Source organism: Pleurodeles waltl, chromosome 6, assembly GCF_031143425.1.
Source record: "Pleurodeles waltl isolate 20211129_DDA chromosome 6, aPleWal1.hap1.20221129, whole genome shotgun sequence".
Taxonomy (NCBI): domain Eukaryota; kingdom Metazoa; phylum Chordata; class Amphibia; order Caudata; family Salamandridae; genus Pleurodeles; species Pleurodeles waltl.
Window position 1 is genome coordinate 1255921139 of NC_090445.1, and position 26213 is coordinate 1255947351.

Below are 26213 nucleotides of genomic sequence, written 5' to 3' on the forward strand. Positions count from 1 at the left end.
TTAAAATTGCCCCGGGGTTGCAGCTCCCCAACTTTAAACTTTAATTTTGGGTGGATTTCCCCTGCTTTAGGCCTCTATTATTGGTTCTTTCTTTACAGAGACACAGACCCCAACTACTACAAGCGGGTAAGATTTAAGTTTGTCAGAGACACAGTAACTGTATGGCGAGAGGTCTCTGGTAAGTATTCTATTAAGCTAATTCATGGGAAAGTCCCACTTTGGAACCAACCGGTATTCCTGGGAGTGTTTGAGGATTCTGTCTGTGGAGTGTGAGAAGATTTAGGAATAGATAAAGTTAAACAGATTTTTTATGTGAATGGATTTTGCTCTTTTGCGGATTTACAGGCTGCTTTCAATCTTTTCCCTCAGCATTGTTAAATACCTTCAGTTGAGGAACTATTTTTTATCCAGATGTAAGGGTTGTATTGAACCTGCCAGGTCCAACATTCTGTTAAGTATTATGAAAACTAGCCAGATGTCTCAAATTAGCATAGTTTATTAGGGGCTCACTCAGCATAGGAGTGATGATAGAATACATTTGACTGCTTAATGGAGTAAAGTACTCTCAGCGATGTGACTCTTGCAGAAATATATAGGGTCCTGGAGGATGCAATCAAGGGTGCTGTACATTCAGTTAACCTGCAAGTACCTGAATTTAAAACCGTATGTTTGCTTTATCACACACCAGAGAAATTTGGTAAATAGGGAACTCGGCAAGAGACAACTGTCTTAAGTGTGAATTTACTGGTTCTATTCCTGTCCTGCCCTTCAGGATTTTTGGGAAGGGGTGATCCAAATGATGGCTGTCGGCCTGGGTTATGAAATACAGCTTACTCCCACTGAAATAATGCTAGGCTATCGAATGGAGCAGGATACTGGGTTAAGGAGATTGCTGTCTATCCTCATACATTCTGCCAGGCTCTGTATCACAAGATCCTTGGTCTCAGTTGTCTCTCTGGAAGCCGTGGCCTGGTGGGGAATCATTTGGCAAGTCTTTTGTTGGGAACAGGCTCTGGCTAGAACAAATAAATTTGAAAAGACTTTGAAGAGTTTTAATTGGGAAATCTAGACTCCTTCTTTGTCACCACTGTGATTTGTGTATTGTCTCAGGGTTTGCTATATTGCTATCGTACAACTCCCGATAGAACTATATTTGTGCAGCTTTCTTCTTTTTTTCTCTTTTCTTCTATTTATGCTTGCATATTCGGCACCTCTGTGGGCGAGTGTTTCGGAAAGGGGGGCTGTTCCCCTGAACTTGCCTATTTTTTATTTCTGTGTGATCTGTTTAGTTCCGACTTGATAAACATTTTTAAAAAAGTGCCACGATTTAAATTGACACAATGTAGTGACTGGCATTCTATACTAAGTTAATTAATTTATTTGTGTCACTTAACTTGTATGTACATTACCAAATTAAATTAGGATCAAAGGAAAGTAAAAGCTCACATTACTGATGTATTTGAATCACAGTAGCCCACAGGTACTGTGGGAGCAGCACCCCAATATTTACCTCCACTCCAATATTGTGATCACCCCTACATTTCACCTTAGCTAGCTCGGCTCCAGCACCCTTGATCTAGAGGTCAGAGTCACCAAGCCTCTCTTTAACATCATGCCCAACGAATAGCTGAGTTTGAATCTAGAATGATGAAAAATTATAAAGGAAAATAAACTATGCAAAAACAGAATATAAGAATGCAATGACACGAAGGCTCTGATACGGAATAGATAGTCAGAAATCAGTATAATTCTCACATCTCAATAAGCAGCAACAAGATCTCTAAGTTTTAACTGTCAGATCTGCAAAGAATATGGACAGCATCTTTAGTTCTCTAGGGAAAAAAGTCTCATAAAAATCGGACAGCGTTTCTAGTAGATCAGAAAAGCAATTTTAGTAAATCATGAAAGTATTTTTTATTATTATACAGCGTCCTGTGGGGTGAACAAATAGTCTCTCTCTGGCTCATCCCCCAAACCAGTGTTTTTTTAATACATAATTTGCATTTGGATAATACGCAAAACTGGCAAAGTCAGCATGGCAAGACTAGTGATTACACATTTTGGACAAATCAGAACCATGAATGTCATGGAAAATATTATACCACTAACCTATTTCTAAGGCAGAGGAAATCTTCTATTAGCTACCACAGCAAAAACACAGTCTGGAGATGTACAACAAATATGAAACATTTTCACACAAAGACATCCATGACAGAGTCATACAACAGAAAAAAGGAAAAGAGAAGAATGACAGGAAGCAATAGGCAGCCAGACAGCACGGCTGCCGCTGTGCACGAGCGGCGCATTGACGAGTTGCAGACCGGCTTGCCTTTGATGCACACGTCATTGGCACACTCACTGTGTGGGTGCACTGTGCGGCCGTGCAGCTGGTCTCCTTAGATAGTAATACTGAAGCTGTGTCATGGAGCCTAGACAGCCGATGATATGTTGGTGCAAAAGTGCTAGTCTATGGAAAAATGGCAAAACAAGTTAGATGGCAGAGAGCACAAGCTGCACTAAGGTGTAAGTGCAAAAAGGTTAAAAACGAATACTGCTAAGACTAAGACTGAAAAAGCAGGCTGATAACAGCTTGATTTCTAGGTTAAGGGAAGTCAGTATTTGAGGTGTTACCCTCAAGTGGTTTTCTTCCTGTTTGGCTGGCAGAACACAAATGATACACCTTCCTCCTTTTGTAACCAGGTTCCGAGATGTAGGGTATGGAGTCTCACATGGTTCTTCCATTAGTCCTATGTTATTTAACATCTATCTAAAACCTCTGACAAAACTAATTTCTATACAAAATCAAAGAGGGAGAAGGAGGTTTCTGAGGTTGGGTTTGTCTTCATTATCGCCTATAACATTACAAAAGAGGCCCAACTAAAAGAACTACCACAGGATGGAGGAAAAAGGTTACCCCTTGGTGGCATGCTTCATCATTGGCTTTCTTCCTGTTCTGCTACGGAGTGCAGCGTGCTATGACCTACGGGATACGCGGGAGCACTGATGTAGTCTCGTCAATGTAAATCACAGGAGGGATAAGAGTGGTGGGATCTTGGGTGAGTTAAAAATACCTGACTCCTAGTAATTACAATGATTAATTCGATCTCTTGGAGGCAGTATGATTAAAAAGGGGCTGAGGAAGTGGGGGATGTAATGTACCTGACTTCCTAGTCGACATGTTTCGGAGACCTACCCCTAGGCTACTCTTCAGGACCAAGGTGGACTTCCAGGTGCCACTCCTTGTTTGACTACCTATAATGAAAGCATAAATAATACATGCTCTGTGATATGGTGCAATTCACCTTACTAATGTGGTGTCATGAGATGATACCTATCGTTTATTGTGTCCGTCATTGATACCATTAATACAAGAGAGGCATAGTTTTCATAGCCCCCATTTGTAATGGCCACTATATATGTGTATTTTTATAAAGTTTGACATGTGCTGTTAGGTTTCACATGTCCAGGTAGTGAAAAATTCTCAAATTCATTTTTCACTACTGCAAGAACTGTCATTCACATAGGTTAACATTGGGATTGCCTTATTACATTTTTCAGTTCCATTTGGGAAGGGATGGGACCCCCACGTTTGGTGTCTCTAGAATCACAATTTAAAATCACAACTTACGGTGAAGTCAGATTTTGAATTGTAATTCTAAAAATGCCACTTTTAGAATGTTGGCATTTTCCTACTTCAAATCATCCTCCGCCTTTTTACTGTCTCTGAATACACGTCTGGTGTGAGTGACAGATGGGCTTTGTGCATTCCCTCTAGAGAGTCACACACAAAGGGAGCTGCGGTGTGACATTTACATCCTGATGGCCCATCACCAAGTTTATGGGCCTTCCTGGGTTAGATGGGAGGGAGGAGCTGATACTTACAGCTGGACAGAACTGTGCCTGTCCCCACAAAAAGAGCTGTATAACCCCCTGTAGAGTGTTTGGTGCCTGGAAAGGAAGGACAGGGACTTTGAGCACTTCAAAGGCCTCTCTTTGAAGTCTCCCCAAAGTCAAAGGCTTAACTGGGTATAATTCTCGGACCTCAAACCCCACCAAGTCAGTACACTTATGGATCTAAGGACATTCTGCCAGGAAGAAGGATTGCTGTGCTACCAGGCGGGACTGCAACTCTGCTGAACTGCTTTACTGTGTTGGGCTGCTGCTTGCTGCTTATTGCTTGGGACTGGACTTGCCTATCCACAACCTCTAAAGAACTTAAGTGACTCCAAGGGCTTCTTGGTTTGCCACCTGTTCTGAAGTCTCAGGGTCATCAAAGACTTTCTACAACCCAGCTCAGCTGCTGGATTTTGCAAACGGTGAGTCCTGTTCTGCCTCAATGCTGTTGCAGTGATCAGAACCACTGCATCGACACTGCTGCATTGCAGCTGCCACTGAGATTGAGGACTTTTCATCGCTGACTGTGTGGCTCAGGATTGATGCATCACCACCACAGCACATCACCTTTGCACTGCCAGATTTGTGGCTCGATGACAATACATTACCTTCATCGCAAGGGTTCTATGCCGTACCTCGAGGACATCGCATTGCCAGCTGAGCGGCTCAACAATGACACATCCCCTGGACTGCACGGTTTGGAACTGACACATCACCATTGCATCTCCTCATCGAGTTCAACGTGACCCTTCATCCAATCAATCAATCAATCAATCAATCACATTTCTTAAGCGCACTACTCACCTGGTAGGGTCTCAAGGCGCTGGGAGTGGGAGGGGGGATTACTGCTCGAAAAACCATGTTTTGAGGTGCTTTCTGAAAGTTAGGAGGTCCTGGGTCTTGCGTAGGTTGGTGGGGAGGGAGTTGCAGGTTTTGGCGGCGAGATGGGAGAAGTATCTGCCACCGGAGGTGGTGCGTTAGATGCGGGGGACTGTCCTGAAGGCGAGGTCGGCGGAGCGGAGCTGTCGAGTTGGGTTGTGGAAGTTGATTCATTCGTTGAGGTAGGCTGGTCTGGTATCGTGGAGGGCTTTGTGACCATGGACAAGGATTTTGAAAATAATCCTTTTGTTGATGGGTAGCAGTGTAGGGATCTGAGGTGGGCGGAGATGTGTTTGTGGTGAGGGAGGTTGAGGATGAGACGTGCGGCTGCGTTCTGAATGCGCTGGAGTTTTCTCTGAAGCTTGGCTGTGGTCTTTGCGTACAGGGCGTTGCCGTAGTCCAGTCTGCTTCTTATGAGGGCGTGGGTGACCGTTCTTTTTGTTTCTAAAGGAATCCATTTGAAAGTTTTGCATAGAATGTGGAGGGTGTTGAAGCAGGAGGATGATATGATGTTGATTTGCTGAGTCACGGAGAGAGATGAGTACAGTATGATGCAGAGAGTGCGTGCGTGGGTGTTGCGGGTGGTCCTGGGGTGGTGGGCCTCCAAGAGTTGTTCCATGCTGTCTTGTTGGGACTGAAGATGATGTTTTTTTCTGAGTTCAATTTGTAGTGGCTTGCTGTCATCCAGTTAGCGATGGCGAGGAGTCCGGCGTGTAGGTTATTCATGGCGGTAGATGGGTTCCTCGTGAGGCAGATGATGAGCTGGGTGTCGTCAGCGTATCAAATGATGTTGAGGCTGTGGGGGGCAGATGATGCTGGCGAGTGGAGCTATGTAGATATTGAAAAGGGTGGGGCTGAGAGAGAAGAAGGAGGTGAGCCAGTCCAGGGCTTTGTGGTGCATTCCGGCGTCGAAGAGGCGTGTGCGAAGGGTTTGGTGGCATACGGTGTCGAAAGCTGTGGAGAGGTCTAGGAGGATGAAGGCGACAGTTTCGCCCTTGTCTAATCTGGTCCTGATGTCGTCTATGCAGGCCATGAGGGCGGGCTCGGTGCTGTGGTTTTTGCGAAATCCAGACTGGATGATGTTGAGTATGTTGTTGTCTTCCAGGAAGCGAGACAGTTGTTTGTTTACTATCTTCTCTATGACCTTCGCTGGGAAGGGGAGTAGCGAGATAGGTCGGTAGTTTGTGAGGTCTTCAGGGCCTGCTTTGGGTTTTTTGAGAAGAGCGTTGACTTCTGTGTGTTTCCAAATATCTGGGAAGGGTGCGGTCTCGAAGGAGCTGTTGATGACGACCCGGAGCTGGGGAACAATGATTTGGCTGGCCTTGTTGAAGATGTGGTGGGAGCAAGGGTTTGTTGGGGAGCCTGAGTTGATGGAGCTCATGGGTTTGCCAGTTTCTTCATCGTTGGTGGGGGTCCAGGTGTTCAGTACGTTGGTGCGGCAGCGTGCTGTGGTGTTGGCTGTGTCAGTGATGGTGATGGTGGGTGATGATGATATGAAACTGTCGTGTACGTCTGCGATCTTGCGGTGGAAGTGGTCGGAGAGGGAGTTGCAGAGGTCTTGTGAGTGTGGAGGGTCGATGGCACAGGTTTTGGGTTTGGTGAGTTCTTTGATGATGGCAAAAAGTTCCTTGCTGTTGTGTGCATTGTCGTCTATGTGTTCTTTGTAGAAGGATCGTTTGGTGGTCCGGATGAGCTGGTGATGTTTGCGCATGGCTGATTTGAGGGTGGAGAAGTTGCTCACTGAGGGTTCTTGGCGCCATGCTTTCTCAATTTTCCGGCCTTCTCGTTTGGAAGACTGAAGTTCTGGGGTGACCCAGGGGGCTGTCTTGTTTGTGTGGGTGTTGTTGGTTATGTTGAGTTGTTGAGGGTGGCGGCGTTGGGGTCATTGGTACTGGGAGGTGGAGCTTGCGCGAGGTTGGAGATCAGTTCTTTGGAGATCTTGTTCCACTTGCGGTAGGGGGTAGGATGTTGTTGGTGGTGGGCTTCAGGAAGGAGAATTGGACGCAGTGGTGTTCAGCCCCGTGGAGTTCGGTGGTGTGAGTGAAGGCGATGTGGCTGCTGGAGGAAAAAATGGCATCTAGCGTAGGTGGGCTGAGTGGGTGGGTGAGGTGACCAGTTGTACTTTTCAGTGGGCCCTGCGTGGATCCTATAGCAGGCCTGCTATCTATTGTGGCCGGCCTTAACTTTGAAGTTACCTCAGTCTAGTGCGACCTTGAGTAACCTACTGATTCCTCAGCACTATATTGCAGTTTATTTAAAAAAAAATCATATCTTGGGTTCTACTTATTGGATTTTTGTTGTTTTGGTCTTGTATTACTCATACAAATATTTCTTATTTTCTTAAACTTGTGTGGAGTCTTTTTGTGGTGTTTTCAGTGTGCTACTGTAATTTAAGTGTTGAACAAATACTTTACACATTGCCTCTTAAGTTAAGCCTGACTGCTCGTGCCAAGCTACCAGAGGGTGAGCACAGGTTAATTTAGGGTGTGTATCTGACTTACCCTGACTAGTATTGTGGTCCCTACTTGGACAGGGTGCATACCTCTGCCAACTAAAGACCCGATTTCTAACATGGGCTAAGGCCGTGATGAAGATTCATGTTGAAGAAAGCAAAGAGTGACGCAATGCTGAATTAATTCATAATAACCTCAGTTTAATGGATGGAACCCACTTGATGGGCTGATAGACTAATATTGAAAAGAGGAACAGTTAAATGGAAGAATAAGGTTATATATTTTTACAACAGTCTGAAATTGCAAATTATTGGATGGACTTAAAATTAATCCACAATGTCAAGCAGTGTTTAAAGAACAATTAATGTTATTAAATGATTGCTAATGAGAAATAATTTTGAGTGGTTCTTTCTATATGGGCATGTTTAACCTCTGAAGGGGTTCTTTGGCAGTTTAACCTTCGGAGTCAAGCACCATAATTGGCTGATTTTTGGGACTCTAAGCAGTGCAGTGCATTAAGACTACTCTTGCTGATAGTATCAGACACATTCCATGCCCCTTTACCCTTAGACAGTCCCTCAATCACTCTGAAAGTGGACCAAAATCCCATACCCAAACAGCTCTCTCTCTTACCACTCACTTTTACCAATCTTCCCACCTTTCCAGCAGACTATTTCTTCATCACCCTTCATTCTCTGTGCTTATCTTAGTGTACCATTACTACACACCGACATATCCTGCACACGTGCAACAAAGCATTCTGCACACTGATAAAGTGGTAGGATGTAGTGAAAATGTTTGCGACGTAAAACAAAAAAAGCTGGCATAGATCACCAAAACATCCACTGTGTTGGTTACAACAGACCAATGCACAGCTATGTATGTAGCAAACTTCAAGAACACCCTCAAGTACTGTGTGGAGGCGGCCCCCCCAGAAGCGTGGCACGAAGAACCACCAAAGTATTCTCCATAGACCATGAAGGAGGATGATATCACTGGGTACACTGCATTCCTTGATTGCATTTAGTAGATGTACACAGAGAATCCATGTTTGTGGCTCATTGGATTAAGGTGGGAAGGTAGAAAGCTTGCATTCAGTGGGGAGTTCCTAAAGTGGACATTTCGATACACTGTAGGCTGAAGTAGTCCTTTTCCAGGGATGGGATGCTCTTGCTCGGTGAAGGAGTTTCACAAATCAACTTACTCACCTCCAGTCATGGAAACATGCAATTTCCGTCAGTGTACATTCAGCCTCACAACTGCAGGAATCAAAGCTTGCCTGTGTGAAGATTGAGGAAGTTCTCAAAGTTACCAGCAGACATTTGTAAATATCCTCAATCTTCATTTAGTCACATAATACCCTTTGTGCACTGCCACTCCCTCATATCACTGAAGTAGTTGAACGCATCAGTATTACGTGATTAGGCTTGAGATGTGCAATTAGGTCTGCTTTTCATCTGAGAACATCTCATTTGACCTTAGGAATGGCACATGAGCACCTGAGGGCAGACCTTAACATAACAGTCAATACATCCAGAGGTCATAGCAGCACATTGTGCTGATTAAGATGGACGTTGCAAATGTTGTCAGAGATGCTGAACAATGGGCTACAAATGCCTTGGAACGTAAATAAACCACACTTGACAAAATGCAGGTTCAGACAGGGACCTGTGAGTATGGAGTTGAGCGATTAATTCTTGAATACCTTAGACACAAACTAGATTTTCAGTTCAATCAGCAGCTGGCCAAAGCCTTGGGACCCAGGCACAGTTATTTATTTAGTCTACTTTCAAGCATTTATTGTGGCTCTCTAATTTGGACCAAGCATAGCATGCAGCTTTTAAGATGTGTGCATTGAAAGAAGTGGGAAAGTACAGGACTTCTCTGAGAAAGAACAAGAATCCTCTGTGATGGCCACCAAACTAAGGGAAGAAGCAGTAAATGGGTAATTCAAAAATAAAACAAAAATGTGATATATTTTTACACTTGATGTGCCTTTCCCATGGGTAAATATTCACAAAAGGTTATGTTTTTTCAAGACCCCATATTCCAAGTTCTATACACTAAAGAAGAAAGAAAAACATCTTACCCTCACAGTCAGCAGAAACCCTGCAGTGTAGAGCGGATGCTCCCGGTCGAGTTGCCCTTTCAGTGTTAGCGCTCCACTGATATAGTCCAATGCAAAAATGCTGTTAGTGTTGCCTACGAAAAGAGAAACAGAATGGATCAGAAGCACGGTCTGTGCTCGTTTTCTCCTGAATTGTGGAACAAGCTCTTAAATCAAGACACAACATCGAGCATCTTTTCTAAGAAAAAGTCTTGTTGAATGACAATTGTGCATCAAAGGGTCCAAAACTGGTAGTTCAAGGGCGGGTGGGGCCATTCCAGAGTTTCAGGATTTTTATATACATACATGTATTTATGTATGTATGCGTGTATGTATGTATACTACTGTGGCTCAAACTATATTACAAAGCAACAGAGCACTGTATAAGGTAGGGCAATACAGAATAACAACAGGGAGTGGGGATTGGTGTGGGAGGGCAAGATAAACATTACTTATGCAAATGACTGTTTAAATACATTAGATGTAAATGTTTCTCAAGACCACATCCTATAAAGGTTTTATGTCACAATACCAAGGTCAATAACATAAGCATGCACATTTATCAACTATCAGCATATCTTTAAGCTAAGAAACTATAAGGAAGTATAAATACACTAATCTTAACTCCACACTTGCTAACTGTGACAATGTGTTGCAAACTGATAATGTGGAATTCCTATAAGTACAGGTTGATATTAAAACGTCCATATTGTGGTAGAACACTATAAAAGTCTGGTATAGGACCGACCTTAATAGTATAATACACCAAAGAGCATGAGAGGAATAATCAAATATGGGTGATGCGGGATGGCGTCCATCACTGTTCTGCCAAAACAAAGTTGGCTGGGGGTGGCCCCTGTGGTGGCGTGAGGTGTTACCCTGTACTCTCTCAGGAATGTGTAAATTGCTCTTTCTGGGTTTTCAGCTTCTGCTACCGCGATGCGGATGACTGGGTTCAGGGTTTTTACGAATCTCTCCACCTCACAGTTTGCTTGTGGCCACCGGGGTGTGATGCGCCTGTGTTTGGTGTTCGTTGATGCTAGAAAGTCCACCCACTCTTGGCTATTGAACGGAGGGCCATTGTCGGTGCGTATCTCTCCGAAGAACCCGTGAGTGGCCATACATTTTTCGAACTTGGGGATGATGGTGTGTGCGGAGGTTGAGTGTACCACCTCCACTTCTGGGTATCACGAGTAGTCGTCTACCACTATGATCATGTGAGAACCATCAGGCAGGCTTTCAACGTCTGTGCTTACTCTTCGCCATGGTGCCGAAGGTCCTTGCTCTCGTATGACTGGTGCTCGGGGGTCAGGGTTGCTACTGGCTTGGCAGACGAGGCATCTTTTGACTGTGTCCTCAACTAACTTGTCCAGACCTGGGAACCATACTTTGTTCCTGAGGCGAACCTTGGACTTGACGATTCCTTGGTGTGCCCTGTGTGCGACGGACACTGCTCTGGCTGTGAGGCTGGAAGGAATCACCAGGCGGAACCCCCTTAATAAGCAGCCTTCTTCACTCACCGAGAGTTCCTGGCGTACATTGAATAGTGCATGTAAACAGGCTTGGGCTTGTTGTGTGCGGAATGAGTCTGGGCGTTGGAGCAGCCTTCATTTTCCTGTTCGGTGGCTGCTGTGGCCATTTGTAGGCATTCGTCTTGGTTGGTTGCCGTCACCACTTCGCTGAGTGGTATGGGCAGAGGTCGTGCCCGTTTTACCACCAACCTCACGTACTCTTCCGTTTCCTGGGCTTCTTCCACTTCCTGGGGTGTGGCTGGGCAGACGTGTCTGGATCGGAAAGCCGCCGGGTTTTTTGTGCCTGGTTGGTAGTTGAGTGTGAAGTCGTATTCCTGGAGTTGTAGGATCCATTTTTCCCTTCTTAGTGGTGGTTTAGAGGACGACCCTTTGAACAGGGGCAGTAGAGGCTTGTGGTCGGTCACCACTGAAAACGACTTGCGTAGAGGTAGAGATGAAAATGGCGGCACCCCAGGTGGATGGCGATGGCTTCACGTTCGATTTGGGAGTATCTTTGCTCTGTGGGTGTCAGCGTATAGCTGGCAAAAGCGATGGGGGCCCACTCTCCGCAGTCCTGTTTCTGTGCTAACACCGCACCTAGGCCTGTGAGGCTGGAGTTGACTACTAGCTGTGAGTGCCGCTGGGGGTCAAAGAACGCTAGCGTGGTTTCGGCGGAAAGCGTGCTCTTGGTGGCTTGAAAAGCGGCTTCTTGCTCTTCACCCCATTCCCATAGTCGATTTGCTTGTGTGAGTTTCCGTAGGGGTCCTGTGATGTAATCCTGATTTTTCATGAACCGCCTGCAGTACGTGACCATGCCCAAAAAGCTTCTGGCTACCGAGACTGTTGTGGGCGCTGGGGCTTCTTGGATATCTTTGACCTTCTGGGGGTCAGGACCTACCCCGTCCTTTGAGAAACAATATCCGAAGAAGCAAATCTCTTCTTTTAGGAAGTCACATTTCTCTTTGTGGAGTGTTAGCCCTTGTTTTTGTAACCTGGTAAACACGGCTCACAGCCTTTTTAGATGTGTTTCGATGTTTGGTGCGTGAACTAGGATGTCATCGCTAACGTTCAGGAATCCCGGGAGTCCGTGCAGGACTTCTTTGATGACTTCTGCTGCGCTTGAGATGCCAAAGTTGAGCCTCCACAGGCCATTGTGAGTAGAGAAAGTGGTTATGGGCCTTGATTCGGGTACAGCATGATCTGGTGGTATCCTGACCGGAGATCCATTTTCAAGAACCAAAGGGATCCTGTTAGCTCGCTGAGGATGTCGTCTATTGTTGGGGTGAGGTGTCTTTTTCTTTTTATTGCCAGATCGGGCATGCGCATATCAACGCATATCCGGACCGCGTCAAGTTGTTTGGGTTTCTCTGCGATGATGATTGGGGATACCCATGGTGTGGGACCCGAGACTCTCTCAATGATTCGCGCTTGTTCCAGCACCTGGAGCTCACGTTCCACTTTGGGGCAAAGGTGGAACGCTACACGGCGATGTCTGAGTGCTGTGGGGATGACAGATTCATCAATATGGAGCCGTAGTGGGGGCCCTTTCAGGCAACCGATGCCCTCGAACAGAGTCTTGAATTCTTGCGTGAGGTTGCGGAGTGTGTGCACGTGAATGCTAAAGGCAAAATGTACCAAATCAAGATGTTGGGCTGTTTGGAATCCTGCGCCATCCTTGGAGACGTAGATTTTTGTGGCTTTTCCGGTGTCTTCATGGGAGATCTCTGTGGTGAACGCTCCTGCTATCTCTAGGGGGCAGCTGTTTCCAAAGGCAAACACCTGTACGTTAGTGGGTCTTAGTGGCGGCAGTGGTTTGGGTAGATTGCTGTATATGTCCATGGCCATCAAATTTATGGAGGCCCCAGCGTCTACCAGTGCTGATATGGGGGATCCATGGATCGTGACTTGGCATGTGGGTAGGCGTCGGCTCCCAACAGCGTGTATTATGCGGACCGCATGTGAGTCATTGTCCATATCACTATCTGAGTCTGGGTCCAGCATGGTTTCAACCATTTTGATGATCTTCTTTGTGTTGGTGGTTGTCGGTTTTGGTGCTGATCTGCAGACTTTCACGAAATGGGTGGCCTTTCCGCTTGCGCTGCAGATTTTGCCCCACACCGGGCAGGTGGTCGGGTGTGGTGCTGGGCCGCAGCACCACTTGCATGGCCTGTTTTTTAACCTCCTCTTGTAGTTGTCTTTCTGTCGCGGCGTGTTGGTTGTCACCGCGTTGGCTGCCTCTGCTTTCATCTGGGTTGCGGGTGCTTGTTCCGTGTGCGCCACTCGGGCCCGTGACAGTTCCTGAGATCGTCCTAGTGTGAGCATGTCTTTCATGGGCATGTTTGGTTGCTGTAGGACACGTTCTTGAAGTTTTGACGATGAGCATCCCTGAATGAATTGTGCCCTGATTTCGTCCTCTTCGTCGGGCAGTGTGCAGGTGCTGGCTAGTTCCTTTAGTCTGGCATAGAAAACATCAACGGATTCATCGGTTATTTGCCGGGCTTGGCGCAGGAGGAACCTCTCATAGTCCAGGTTCGCATAGGGCTCGAAATGTGCTGTGATTGCCACTTTTAGAGTTTCGTAGGTCCGTGGCCTCGCTTCTGTGGCCGACTTGAATATTTTGTGGATGTCTGCTCCCCCGATGTGGAGAAGAAGGGGTCTCCGCCTTTCTGGTTGGACATCCAACACTTCAAAATATGTTTCGAGGGCCTCTACCCAGACTTCCACCTTGCTGCCTGGGTGGGTGGTGTGCCTGTGACTGTGAATGGTTCCAGTGGTGGCATGTCAGCCATCCTGAATTTAAACCCGGTATGGGTGACGAAGTGAGTGTGGGCTTGGTGTTTGTAATGACGTTTTAGTTTATGCTGCCTGTGGTACTATCTTTGATTATTTTTTTTTGTGTGTGTGCTTTCTCCTTTCTTTGAGTTTGTCCTCTCCTTATTATATATATATTTTTTGGTAATGAAATAGCGAGGGATAAAAAAAATAACTTCTACATGTCAATTTTTTTTTCTTTTCTTGGGAGTCAGCACATGTGTTCTGATGTTTTAGAGATTGCCCCTTTTTTTTCCGTTGGCGCAGGAGCATGGGCGCCCCTTAGATTCTGCAGCCTCCAGGGTTATTGCTTTGCTTCTTCTTTTTTTTTTTCTGAGTGAGGGGTATGCAGAGCTGTGCAGCGGAGTTCGAGTATGAACGGCACTGGGGTGTGTCGGGGGATCCCCGCACCTGCCACGTGCCGTGCGGGCTCCAGGGATCCTTCCGGGTGCGATCGGCGCCTGGTTCTGCGGCGTTGCTGTAGCTGCACAGGAGCGCCAAGGTCACAATTGGAAGTGGGTGCAGGCGCCGCAGAGCCCTGCCCGGCGCGACCTCAGCGTTGGGGCTGAAGGCGGGTGTAGGCGCCGCAGAGCTCTGCCCGGCGCGACCTCAGTCTTGGAGCCTCTGGCAGCAGGGACACGGCTGGAGACGGCGTCGGACGGCTGCTTCAGAGGCCAGACGGAGACAGAGTCGACGGTGCCGGGCCCTGGAACCGGTTGGCTGGTGCACTGTTGGGTGGCATCGCTACCTTGCTTGGTAGGTCCACCTTCGTCTCCAAATGTGATGTCACGCTGGGGCACGCGCGGCCTTAAATAAAGACACAGAGTCAGCTTGAACTGCACAGTCTTATTCAAACTGCACTCCTCCTACCGATTTACCGCCTCCTCCCGTCTTATATACCCTCCCTCCTGTCATCACGGTGCGATCCATCTCGCACCTCCTGCAAAGGGGTATTTCTTTGTTCCCCACTTCCAGGTCTCTCCTGGTGGTGTTGGCGGGTTCCGGCGTCAACACTACATTGCTTTCTCTTGTGGCGCGGCATCCTACATAAGCTCCGCAGAGTGGTGGATAGGTATGGCTACTCAGTATACATAGTGGTCCCACAACAAACACCCAGGACCTCGTAGACTAGAGCAGAAAAGCCTTGTTCTGTATGCACTAAACGTTCAGAAGGGTAGTCTTGTGAGTCATAAATATCAGCACGAATAGTCTCATGTCTGCATTAATAAAAATTGACAACAACCGGTCTGATTTACAAAATCATCTGGCCTAGTCCAAAGGTACGATTTTCATGTCTTTCTAATATGCCATAATCAGGAATTTACAAAATGTGATGCAAAATAACAGCGACAACCACCTGTTCTGAACTCTTCTAGCAAATGAACACCACCATATAAGCAACATACAAAACCTTGTTCTCTAACCAGGAGCCTGAGGGATTTACAAACCACATCAACTCTGCTGGTGTAGGGTTAGTATAAATGTCAAATTTCTTCTTCATAGTATTTTTGTTTCACATGGATATATATTTTTTTTTTTTTTTACTTGGAGACTCCTTTGAAGACTTGTTTCTCTCAGATGCACAGTCAGAAAGCAGAACACCTTCAGTCCGACTGCGTGCAGCTCGAGTGCCCTCGTTTCTGAATGGATCACGCTGAATGAAACGTGCTGTCCCGTCACTGAATGGCGACGACTCCACCACTCGGGCGATCAGATTGGGTGCACACTAGCTCAGCTCAAAACAATCATGCCCTTGTGGACCAGACATTTTTCTCTAACATGACCAGGGTGATTAGGTATTTCGTTCCTAATTGCACACAATGACACAATTTTACATCAAAACACGAACCAGAGTGGTATCAGGAAAAGCGTCGCCAGCTTTAACTTGTGCATTATAAACCAGATTGCAACATATATGAAAATGACAACTGATGAACTTCATTAATTGTCAAAGGATAAATGGTTGTATGACACAAAAACGCATGCTTTAACCATGCATGTCTAAACAACAACTTTTCCACACATGCCTTTACCACGCATGTCTTTACAACTAATTTTGTTGTAAAAGCATGATTGGTAAAGGAATATACATGGTAAAACGCACCCCGCCACCCCGTTCTGTCCCTAATGCCCAATATCCCAGCCCTGCAATCCACCCTGCCCCAGCCCTTAAAACTACCCATTTTCCCCAGCCCTGAGCCATAGAACTGACCCCGCCCTGCCCTTAAAGGTACCCTGAGCTCCCTGCCTGATCCCTAAAGCTGACCCTGCCCTTACAACTACCCTGACCCCACGCCTTGAGCCCTAAAACGGACCCAACCCTACCCATAAAACTACCCCAACCCCTCCACCCTGAGCCCTAAAACTGACCCCACCCTGCCCTTAAAACTACCAGACCCCCAGCCCTGAGCCTTACAAACTGCCCCGCCCTGACTTTAAAAGTACCCCTTTCCCTCCCCGTCCTGAGTCCTAAAATCTGTAAAAAAAAAACTACCCTGACCCCCCACCTGCCCTGAGGCCTAAAATAGCCTCCACCCCTAAAAACTACCCCACAAACACAGCCCCAGCCCCCCTTACTTCTCCCGATCCTTCCTGTTCTGTTCTTCTCCAAACTTCCGCACAGCTAGACCGCAGCCCAATCTCTGCCTTAACCACGTATATGTGTTGTTTAAGCATTTGCATGGTTAAGGCATAGATCCAGAGAGTTGTGGTTCAGGCAAGCATTGTTACGCTTTCGTTGAAATGGCACGCATGGCTTAGTCTCCGTTGTTAAGGCTATTTCCCTGATCCCATATCTAGCGTTCCATAAACCAGAATTTATCAATCCTGATGTCAAATAACCAGAAAGGCCACCTGATCACGACCTTCCTACCAATAAAAATAACCATATCGGCAGCACTGTGGTAAAGTCATCATGACTACCTACATCATAAGCTAGCCCCAGGGTGCATGGCATTTAACAAATAGGACATGTGTGCTTTTAACTTTTACATATCTTGACATTGAAAAACTCCTAAAGTTGCTTTTCACTGATGGAGGCCTATCTCTCTCATAGCTTAACACTGGGTTAGCTTATCACATTTAATAAGTGCTAACGTCAGATTAGGAGCAGACAGAGATACGCTGTTTACACTCAAATGAATTGTAATTTAAAATCCTCTTCAATTGAAAAGTTAGATTTTAAGCTACAAAATGGAAAATGCCACTTTTAGAAAGTCAGCATCTTTTTGCCCCAACTAACTGTGTCTTCTGCCACTGTCCGGACCACTTGATTATGAATGGCTCTGTAGCTGGGGATTGTGTATTGGACCTAAACAACAAAACAAAAGAAACCTAGATGTGAGGGGAAAGGGTCTTCCTGACAGCAGGTCTGGGGATGCAATGCCCCCTGCTTTGTTTACTTTCCAAAGGGCCCTGACTGCAGCATGTACAAAGGAACCTTGTCTTTTGTCAACCTAGATAATATGAAGTTCGGACCAGGGGAAAGGGAAGAACTGACCGGAACAAGTTTTGGGAGTGTATCATGCAATGCCCCTCCAAAAAACAAAGTATGACACCAAGTATAAAAATGGAACCATCAGAACACTCATGGACCTGTGGAAGATTCAAATAAAGGGCTGCCCTGTGACCAGAATAACTACCGTGCCGCATGAAGGACTGCCTTGCTTTTCAAAGAAGTAAGATTGGATTAGCTTGTCTTGATCCTAGGCTACCCAGAGTGAATGCAGTTGGCTAATCTCCTGTGTGCGCTACAGGGGCACAACAAGTTTTCAGAGGCCTCACAGAAACTACCCAGCTGACCAGCACCAACTGGAACTGCCTGGATTGAGCCTTGCTTCTGGCCTCTGCTGGAGTGAGTTGAGATCCCCAAGAAGTGCCCCTAGGTCCTGGACCCTTGACTGGCATCAGTGAGAGCTCCTCCACAAGAAAAAGGGGAAACTCCTGAAGTTTGGGCTCTTTTAGATCATGAACAGGCCCATTTTTTGACAAAACTCTACGACCTATGATGACTAGCGCAAAGCTTTGCTGAGATCTGCTTTTAGCACCGTTAGCGGCTGTCCATGTTGATCAGCAATATGAGACATGCACTTCACACTGACAGTGACCATCTGTGACTATCAAGCAACGCAAAGCTCCACCAACAGCTGGCTGTTCATGCTATAGCAATGACCGTGCACAGCGCTTGACCTGCTCTTCACTCCAAAAGCCTCCTCCTCGCAGCCGCCTCCAACATGAACTGAACTCTTACACTGGACTTGAGAAGATAACACCTCAGCAGGACTAACATGGTCCCTGTATTGGACCGATGCTCCATTGTGGTCAGCGTGAACTGTCTTTTCCACAATCTAATACGACCAGATAACCGTGAGGGCGGTTTGTGCATTTTGGAGCTATTTTCACTAAACACTTCAAAATTCAATATCTCCAGTTCTACTGATTGGATTTTTTGTCATTCTAGTATAATTTTATTATAAAATTTTTACTCTACTTTTTAAAATTGCTTTGGGATTTTTATAGCAGTATGTTTTCAATTTATTACTGTTGTGTGTTGCAAAAATACTTTACACATTGCCTCAAGTTAGGCATGCCTGCTTTTGTGGCAAGCTACCAGAGGGTTAATCACAGGTTAATTTAGGGACTTTTGTGGTACATTCTGACAAGATTTGTGGTTGTTGCCACAGTGGGGCTTCCACCATTCTCAAACAATAACCCACTTTCTTACACACACCCTCCCGTAGCCCCATGAAAGGACCTCTTTTCAGTGGAAATAAAAAACAAAAGCAATAAACTAATGAGAAGGGAGAACCACTCTATTTGTTCCTGAAACAGCAACTATATTCTTAGGCCCATATTTATACTTTTTTAGCGCCGCATTTGCGCCACTTTTTGACGCAAAAGTGGCGCAAACTTACAAAATACAATTGTATTTTGTAAGTTTGCACCACTTTTGCGTCAAAAAACGACGCAAATGCGGCGCTAAAAAAGTATAAATATGGGCCTTAGAGTCTGGGTCCCTAAGCAAGTCTCAACTCGTTTTCCATTATATTCTCTAGCCAGCTTCTTCATCCTAAGGTGTAAAGTAATAGTGAAGGATGAGCAGGAAAGAATATTCCTTTGTCACAATGAGTTTGCGTTCCCTCCATTTCTTGTTCTTCACGCACACAGTATAACTTTGTCAGTTCCTGTTAGTAAGAAGTGTCTTCCATTCTTCTATCATCCTTCCTATGTTCTATGTATTTCTTTCTCTGCTGTATCACCCTGTCAGGTCATCGATGAGGAGCCAGGAGAGTTGGGTCTGGCTTGGGTACACCGGATAGAAGGGAGGGTACGGTCCAAAGCAGCTGACCTAACGGCATTGGTGGACTGTCACCTCACAATGCAAGAAAGGTTTGGTGGGGTCTTCTCACATTCACACTTGGAAGGTCTAGAATGGCCTATCAGAGAAGCATACACGGTTAGGCAAAACTGAACCGGTGGGACAGTTGTGCATTTTCTGAAGAAATGCCCGGCATGAACGGTGCACAGTTTGCTAGTGTAGATGTGTGAGACAAATTGGTGTTAGATTATCATGAAGATGAACTGAAGAAAGGGGACTGGTTGAACTGCTAGATGGAGAAGAGAGGAATGGGGGAGAAGGGGAGGTCAAGATAACCAGGTCTCTACTAGTGTGTTGCAGGATGCAGTACATGACCGTTGGTTGTGAAGAAGGTTTGTGAGAAGGTTTTGAATAACAGAAGACTGGGGGGACAGCAAGCTTCAGTGCAAGAACTGACCTTGAGGCCAAGTAAGTAGGTGGTGGCATCAGGAAGGCCTTTGGTGGTTTTTGCAACAGTGGGGGAGTGTGGGGTGAGGGTACTAAATCAAGCAAATGGGTGAAGGTTTGGTTACCGAAAGGGAAATATGTAATGATAAAGGAATTGGGATGGACGAAGAAAGGAACACAAAGGGCCAGGAAAATGAAGAGGGGACAAGGAAAGGAGAAGGAAGAAGGGTGATGTTGAGAAAAAGAGGGAGAGTAGTACAGTACAGACAGCAGGGTCAGCAGAAGACAAATGCACAAAAGGGCTGGAGGACAAAGATAAAAACAAAAAAAGAAAGCGACGAATTAAAGGTTAAGAAATTACTGAATATGGGGATAATATAGCCTCTAAGAGCACATCAGATGTGGATGACCAAGGAGAGGATCTGGAGAGGGGAATATATGTAATTTTTTTAACTTCTACACAGAGAGGTGAGGTCGAAGGATGGTTCAGAGGAAGAGGACTATGAACTGGTGAAGCAGCTGTGGGTTCCTGTGACAAATGAAAATGAGACTGCACCATTTTTTATTGACGCCAGCATGTATTGCAAAAAATTCCCACAGAGATGTATTATTATTTTTAAATACATGAATGTCATACAGAAGGCACACATAATATTTGGGACTATGCATGGCTGGGATATGATGAAGAGCTTTGAGAGAGATTGGCAAGGATATTAAACGGGAGAGTTGGCTAATGAATTATGGCTGCACACAAAGGGACCAGCGAGGCTAGCACCCACGGTCCTTATGACCAATGGGTCGCCGGTAGTATACCAACCCCTTCAGGGACGGCTGGGGGCAACAGGAAGAAGACCACCGGGACAAGGGGAAGCATGCCAAGCTTCTAACAAAGGCTTCTGTATCCAAGAGTACTCCTAGTTTAGACTGTTGCTCAAAATGCGCCACATTCCACTCGATCATCCATTGTTTGGGATAGGTGGGGGGAGCACAAGGAATGCAACGGGTGGTCATGGCAGTCGCATGGACAGTGAGGCAGACACAGAGGGCACAAGGACCTGCAGTGAAAGCCTCTTAGTCCAGTTAAGATGCACAGGCTAGAATCGTGCCTTCAGATGCTGATCTGCTCTTGGAGGGGTTTGAGAATGGATTTGAGCTAGAATATAGAGACCCTCATTGTAGACGTTGGGTGGAAAACTTGAAGTTGGTAAAGGAGCATACACAAGTGGTGCAGGACAAATTGGAGAAGGAAGTCAGGGGTAGTAGAATGGTGGGCCCCTTACGAGAATGGCAGCTTCAGAGATTAATAGTGTCACCTATTAGAGTAGTCCCTAAAAAGAGAGGGGACAGATCAGATTAATTCAACATTTGCCCTGGCCAGAGAAACAGCCAGTGTATGACTACATTGCAGAGGTGCAGACCTCGGTGTCGTATACAAAGGTGGACTTGGCCATTGACTTAGTGACTACAGTGTGAGCAGGTGAGCTCATGGCAAAAAGCAACATAAACTTGGGACTTAGACCACTGCAGGTACACCCAGTTGTCTTTGAATTGTTAGAGATCTAGTCTTAAATATGGGCAAAGCACTGCCAATGGGGTGCTCCATATCATGTGCATTGTTCAAGACATTTAGTTCCCTTTTGCAGTGGATTTTCACATTTGTTATGGGGCACACACAGTAACACATTACCTAGATTACTTTTTTCTATTGAGCATCCTGGTTCCACGAGCTACCAACAGATGTTGGGCAGTTTTATGAGGCTCACAGAGAATGTCAGGGTCCCTCTGGCAGATATCAATATTGTAGGCTCACGTGAAATATTCACTTTTTTGGGACTTGAGATTGATACAAAGAGAACAAAGGCGAGGGTGCCAGAGGAGAAAAGGGGGGTGATGATGTTGCTTACTAAAGGAATTTTGTGGATTCAAAAGGTACAAGTGAGGGAGGCGAAAGTGCTATTGGGGCATTTGAATTTTGTGTGCAGATTGGTGTGAGCATGCAGAATGTTTTGTAGGAGATATCACTGAAGAAGTTGAAAACAGTCCAAACTGCAAAAAGCGTAAAGGTGACGCTGGGGGATTTTCCAGTGCACCATTTTTGCCTGGAGTTTTTGTGCCACAGGCTTAGATAGCAGATACAGAACTGGTCAGGGAAAGGATGTTTGCATATGGCTAGGGAGGAGGGTGTGCCTTTCCAATTACTGGTAGTGCTGTGCCAGGAAATGATTCTACTGAGTCTTCCGACAGCAGAGTTTGGGACACATTCCTTTAAAATAGGGGCAGCAGCGGAAGCTGGGAGGCAGAGGGGGTCCAGGGACAAAATCATGCGATTGAGATTGTGGTCATCTGACTGTTACAGGAGGCATGTATGGGAAGGGGAAGAAGCATGATGAGGTTAGCATGTAACCGTTTTTGTTTTTTTCTTGTAGGTTCGAGCTGGCCGAAGTGGTGTTGGTTTGAACATCTAGATAAAATTGGGTGCAAAAACAAGCAGCGGGGAGAAGTTTCGGGGAATAGCTGGACTTTGGGGAACATGGGCTGAGGTTGGAATGGTACAGTAAGGATGGCATGCTGTGGAAAAAATTGTTGCTGTTGCTGATCACGCTGTTAAGGAGCGAAGATTGTCCAGATGTCTCAGCCATACACCTAGGTGAGAATTGTTTTGTGTGTGAAAAAGTATTGTCATTGTTAAAAGTGATGAAGGCAGACTTGCAGAGCGTTAAGTATTTTTGGGCTGGGACATCCATTTTGTGGACAGAGCTGATACTGAGGAGAGTGTGGAGGGGTGCAATTCACCCACAGGCCATAGGTAAAGGGAGGAGGAAATTGAACAGGGAAGGTTTTGAAGAGAAGAAGGGATGGGGCACATTGTAAGTCTTGACTTGGAGTTAAGGTGGAATAATTTTTAGAGAAGATAGGGTGCATTTATCAATGACGGGGATGGACCTCTATTTGTTGCAATTGCATGAGACTTTAGCACATGTACCAGGTGTTCGGTTATGGAAGGTGAGTTAGGCAGGCATAGTTGTGTGAGTGGGGAATGGGGTGTGGGGCAGAAAACCGCTGGAGGAGTTTTTCTGGTTGGCAGTTTCCCACTTGTTATAGGGGTTAAATCAGTTGTATTTCTGTTAAGGTGAATGAAGCAGTTTGAAGGGGAGAGTGGAAGTAAGTTTGTACTTGCAGAAGGCAGGAATTTACGGTTTACAGTTATATGAAGTAATGTTGGGTCAGTTTGGAGAGTACAGATACAGTGACAGATATCAAGGTAGGGGGAATTGTGGGTGGGACTGTTAGGGGTGGCGATAGGAAAATGGTAGGCGGTCATTGATGTAGAATGAGGTTGTTAATTTTGTGGTGGTAACCATGTGCAAAATTTGAAAATGCATTTAAAATGCATTTTTAAAATGTACATGTAAAGCACACATGCCCTTTTGACATGTGTGCACCTTACATGTCCTAAAAAAAAATGTTGGGGTGCAGCAGAGTGGGCCTTAGGCCCCCAGCACCCTGGGGTTTTGCATTTCCAAAATTGCGATTTCTGGTTAAGAAATCACAATTTTGGAAATGCAAAAAATTTGCAGATATGGGCCAACAGGCCCATAGGTGCGAATGGGGACAGATTCTCTATTTGCGATTCGGTAATAGCATTTGCGATTTTTAAGAAATCGCCATTACCGAATCGCAAAAATCATACATACCTTTTTGCATTTCAGAAATAGCGATTTCTTAAAAATCGCTACTTGAGAATCGCAAATCGGTTGTATGATACATCTAGCCCCTAATGCTTTGCTTTTGAAGACCAGTAGCAAGAGTAAGCTGTTTGGCTCATCTATAATGCATACATTTCTGCTGGGTGAGTGACATTCATCTTTTGTGTAGTGATCATTCAGAATTAAGTACAGCAAACTCCATAGCTGTAAAATGCCCCATTGTTAGAAATTGGGTTTCTGGTTGGCTAGGGTATGCACCTAAGCCAGGCAGAACCCACCCACTCTAGTCAGGGCAAGGGAGTTATACGCCCAAGACTACCCCTGCTCACCCCCTTGGTAGCTTGGCATGAGCAGTCAGGCCTAACCCGGAGGCAATGTGTAAAACGTTTCCACAACACATGTGACTCAAGAAATACACCACAAAGGAAACACAACACCAAGTTATGTAAAAATAAACTGTATTGTACAAAACATAATTAGACCAAACATAACATGTCAGTAATACCCTGCTACCCAAGCAGTTGTCAGAAAATTGCATAATACTGTCTCTCTGCAGAAATCAGCAGTAGTCACACATAACACACAGGCTACTTATTATTGTGCAACATAAGCAGTAGTCAGGGAAACATTACTATAAAAATGCACTTGTCATAAAAGTATCATAATGCCTATATCAGGAACAGCATAAATCATATGGCACGTCCTACATAAAACAAAGGTTAGCATAAATTCCCACAGCACCAAATGTACCAGTTTTATATGTGGGAGGCACCTCGAGTGCCATGAGGCAAAAAGGGAGGCCCCTGGTACTCCTCTGCACCAAACGGGGGCCGCTCTATTGCTGGGGGAGGGGAGCGGCAATCACCCCCTCTGGGTTTATATCAGGGGCCATCTCCGGGGCCTGCGCCCAAACAGGGCACTCCTGGAATTTGTAGGCCCAAATCACAATGGGTACATTCATGTCCGTGGTGCAGTGGCCAGGGAGAGAGGGACACCCTCTCTGCCCCATGTCCTGTGGTATTGGGGGCAGCCCCACGTCCTCACATCGACTCCCAGAAAGGAGAGGGAGGCAAACACTTCCCTCTGCAAGCCGTGCTCCTCCTGGAAACTGCTGTTGGGGCTTCCCCGGGCCTCTGGCAGCCTCAGACAGGCCCGCTCTTCTCTCTGGGTCCCGGTGGTGAATTTCTAACAAAGGAAAGGGCCCGTTGGTGCCCCAGGGACACTCTCCTTGTATGTCTCACCCCGGGGGCACTTCTGGAAGCACGCTCGCTCTGGGCCTCACTTTCTAGTGCCCCAGGGACGCTGTACACAGCGCGTTTCAAATGCGCTTTGGGGAAAACAGACGGCCTGGGCTGTGGCGGTAATTTCCTCGGCTGCACAGTTCGCGGAGCACTCTCAAAGCCCTAAAGTGGATACTACAAAAGCGCTCCTTGAGGTGCTAACTAATTAAAAGAAAATTCACTGACCCAGCGCCAGGCCCCTCAGAAAGGAGAACATGAGCAGCACACCTCACATACTGCAGTCGGGGATAGCAGGGGTCAGGGGCCACAGCACACAGTCCCTGGGGACACATAAGTGGAGCACAGGGTGGTAGGGCCCAGCAAGAGGCCAGCACAAAGGGGCTGCAGATACTGGCAGTTTGTCCAAGTGACTCAGCAGGTCACAGGTCAGCACAGCAGTAGCAGTCCAAGGCGGCTCCCGGTGAGTCCCTCCAGCATTCCTTGTCCAGTTACAAGTGTGTTTCTTGTGTCCATAGTATTCCCAAAGTGTTCCAAAACTGTAGGGAAAAATCCCCTGTACTTATACTCAGTTTTAAAAAGCATTTTCAATGAAGGGGAATGTCTCCTCTCTCCTCCAGCACAGGCTCCAAACATCAGTTGTGGGTAAACGTGCCATTTGTATGAGGCCAGGGCACAGCCTTTAGAGATGCAAGTGTGCCCCTCCTCCCTTTCTGTCAGCCGAGGAAGACCATTCAGTATGTAGATGCACTTCTGTGATACCTCCACCCTCCCAGTGTACAGGTTGTCTGAAAATAATGCAAAAAGCCTAACTGTCTCTCTGCCCAGACATGGATTGCCATCAAGCTGGAAAACACCAGTCATAAGCACAGAGAAATGCTCACTTTCTAGAAGTGGCATTTCTGTAATGATAATAAAAAATCCACCTACACTAGTAAGCAGCATTTCTCATTACCATTACAGTCATACCAAACATGCCTATGATACCCCTAAAAAATCAGACAATACCCCCTAGACATAAGGCAGGGCATTTCCAATGCAAACCTATGAGAAGGCAGCACTCACAGCAGTGAGAAACCAAATAGGTGGTTTGTCACTACCAGGACAGGACTCGCTACTAGGCACATGTCCTGCCTTTTACATACATAGCACCCTGCTCATAGGGCTAGCTAGGGCCTACCTTAGGGGTGACATACATGTAGTAAAAGGGGAGTTCTGGGCCTGGCAAGTAGATTTAGATGCCTGGTCCCTGTGGCAGCAAACTGTGCATGCAGGTCCTGCACTAGCAAGCCTGAGACAGGCACACGCAGCGCTGCAGGCCCACTAGTAGCATTTAATTTACAGGCCCTGGGTATAGGGATACCACTGTACAAGGGACTTAGAGATGAAATAAATGTGCCAATCAGGTCTAAGCCAACCATATAAAGTTTACAAGGGAGAGAACATGCACTTTAGCACTGATTATCAGTGATAAAGTGACGAGAGTCATAACGTCAGCCAAAAAGGGTAAAAAAAATTAGGAGGAGAAGGCAATACGTTTGGGGAATGACCCTGTAGAAAGGGTCAGGTCCAACACCCTTCTATAAACAATATAAGGTGTCTTGATGTATAGATTCAGAAAGTAGCTTTTAAATTTGGGGCATTCTTATCAATAGCAGGTAAGAGTCATTATGTATGATAGTAAATAATGAGTTGGTATTGGCACAATACATTATGTCAAAATCTGCTTCAGAGGGTAGAAGAAGATTGCTGATCAGTGACATAACACAGCTGGGACAACACACTGCTATTGGGGAAATGGAAACACACATATAGCAAGCCATACTTAAGACCCTCTTTAGCTACTCAA

At 46.0% G+C, this 26213-nt stretch overlaps 1 protein-coding gene across 1 annotated transcript in view; it reads right to left on the reverse strand.

Moving 5' to 3' along the window:
* LOC138301758 (cadherin-23-like) overlaps positions 1–26213 on the reverse strand; it is a 1629754-nt gene that overhangs the window by 818189 nt on the left and 785352 nt on the right. Inside the window, exon 8 of the mRNA XM_069242267.1 lies at positions 9316–9428. Within this exon, the coding sequence (XP_069098368.1) occupies positions 9316–9428 (113 nt within the window). The remainder of the gene's footprint in view (positions 1–9315; positions 9429–26213) is intronic.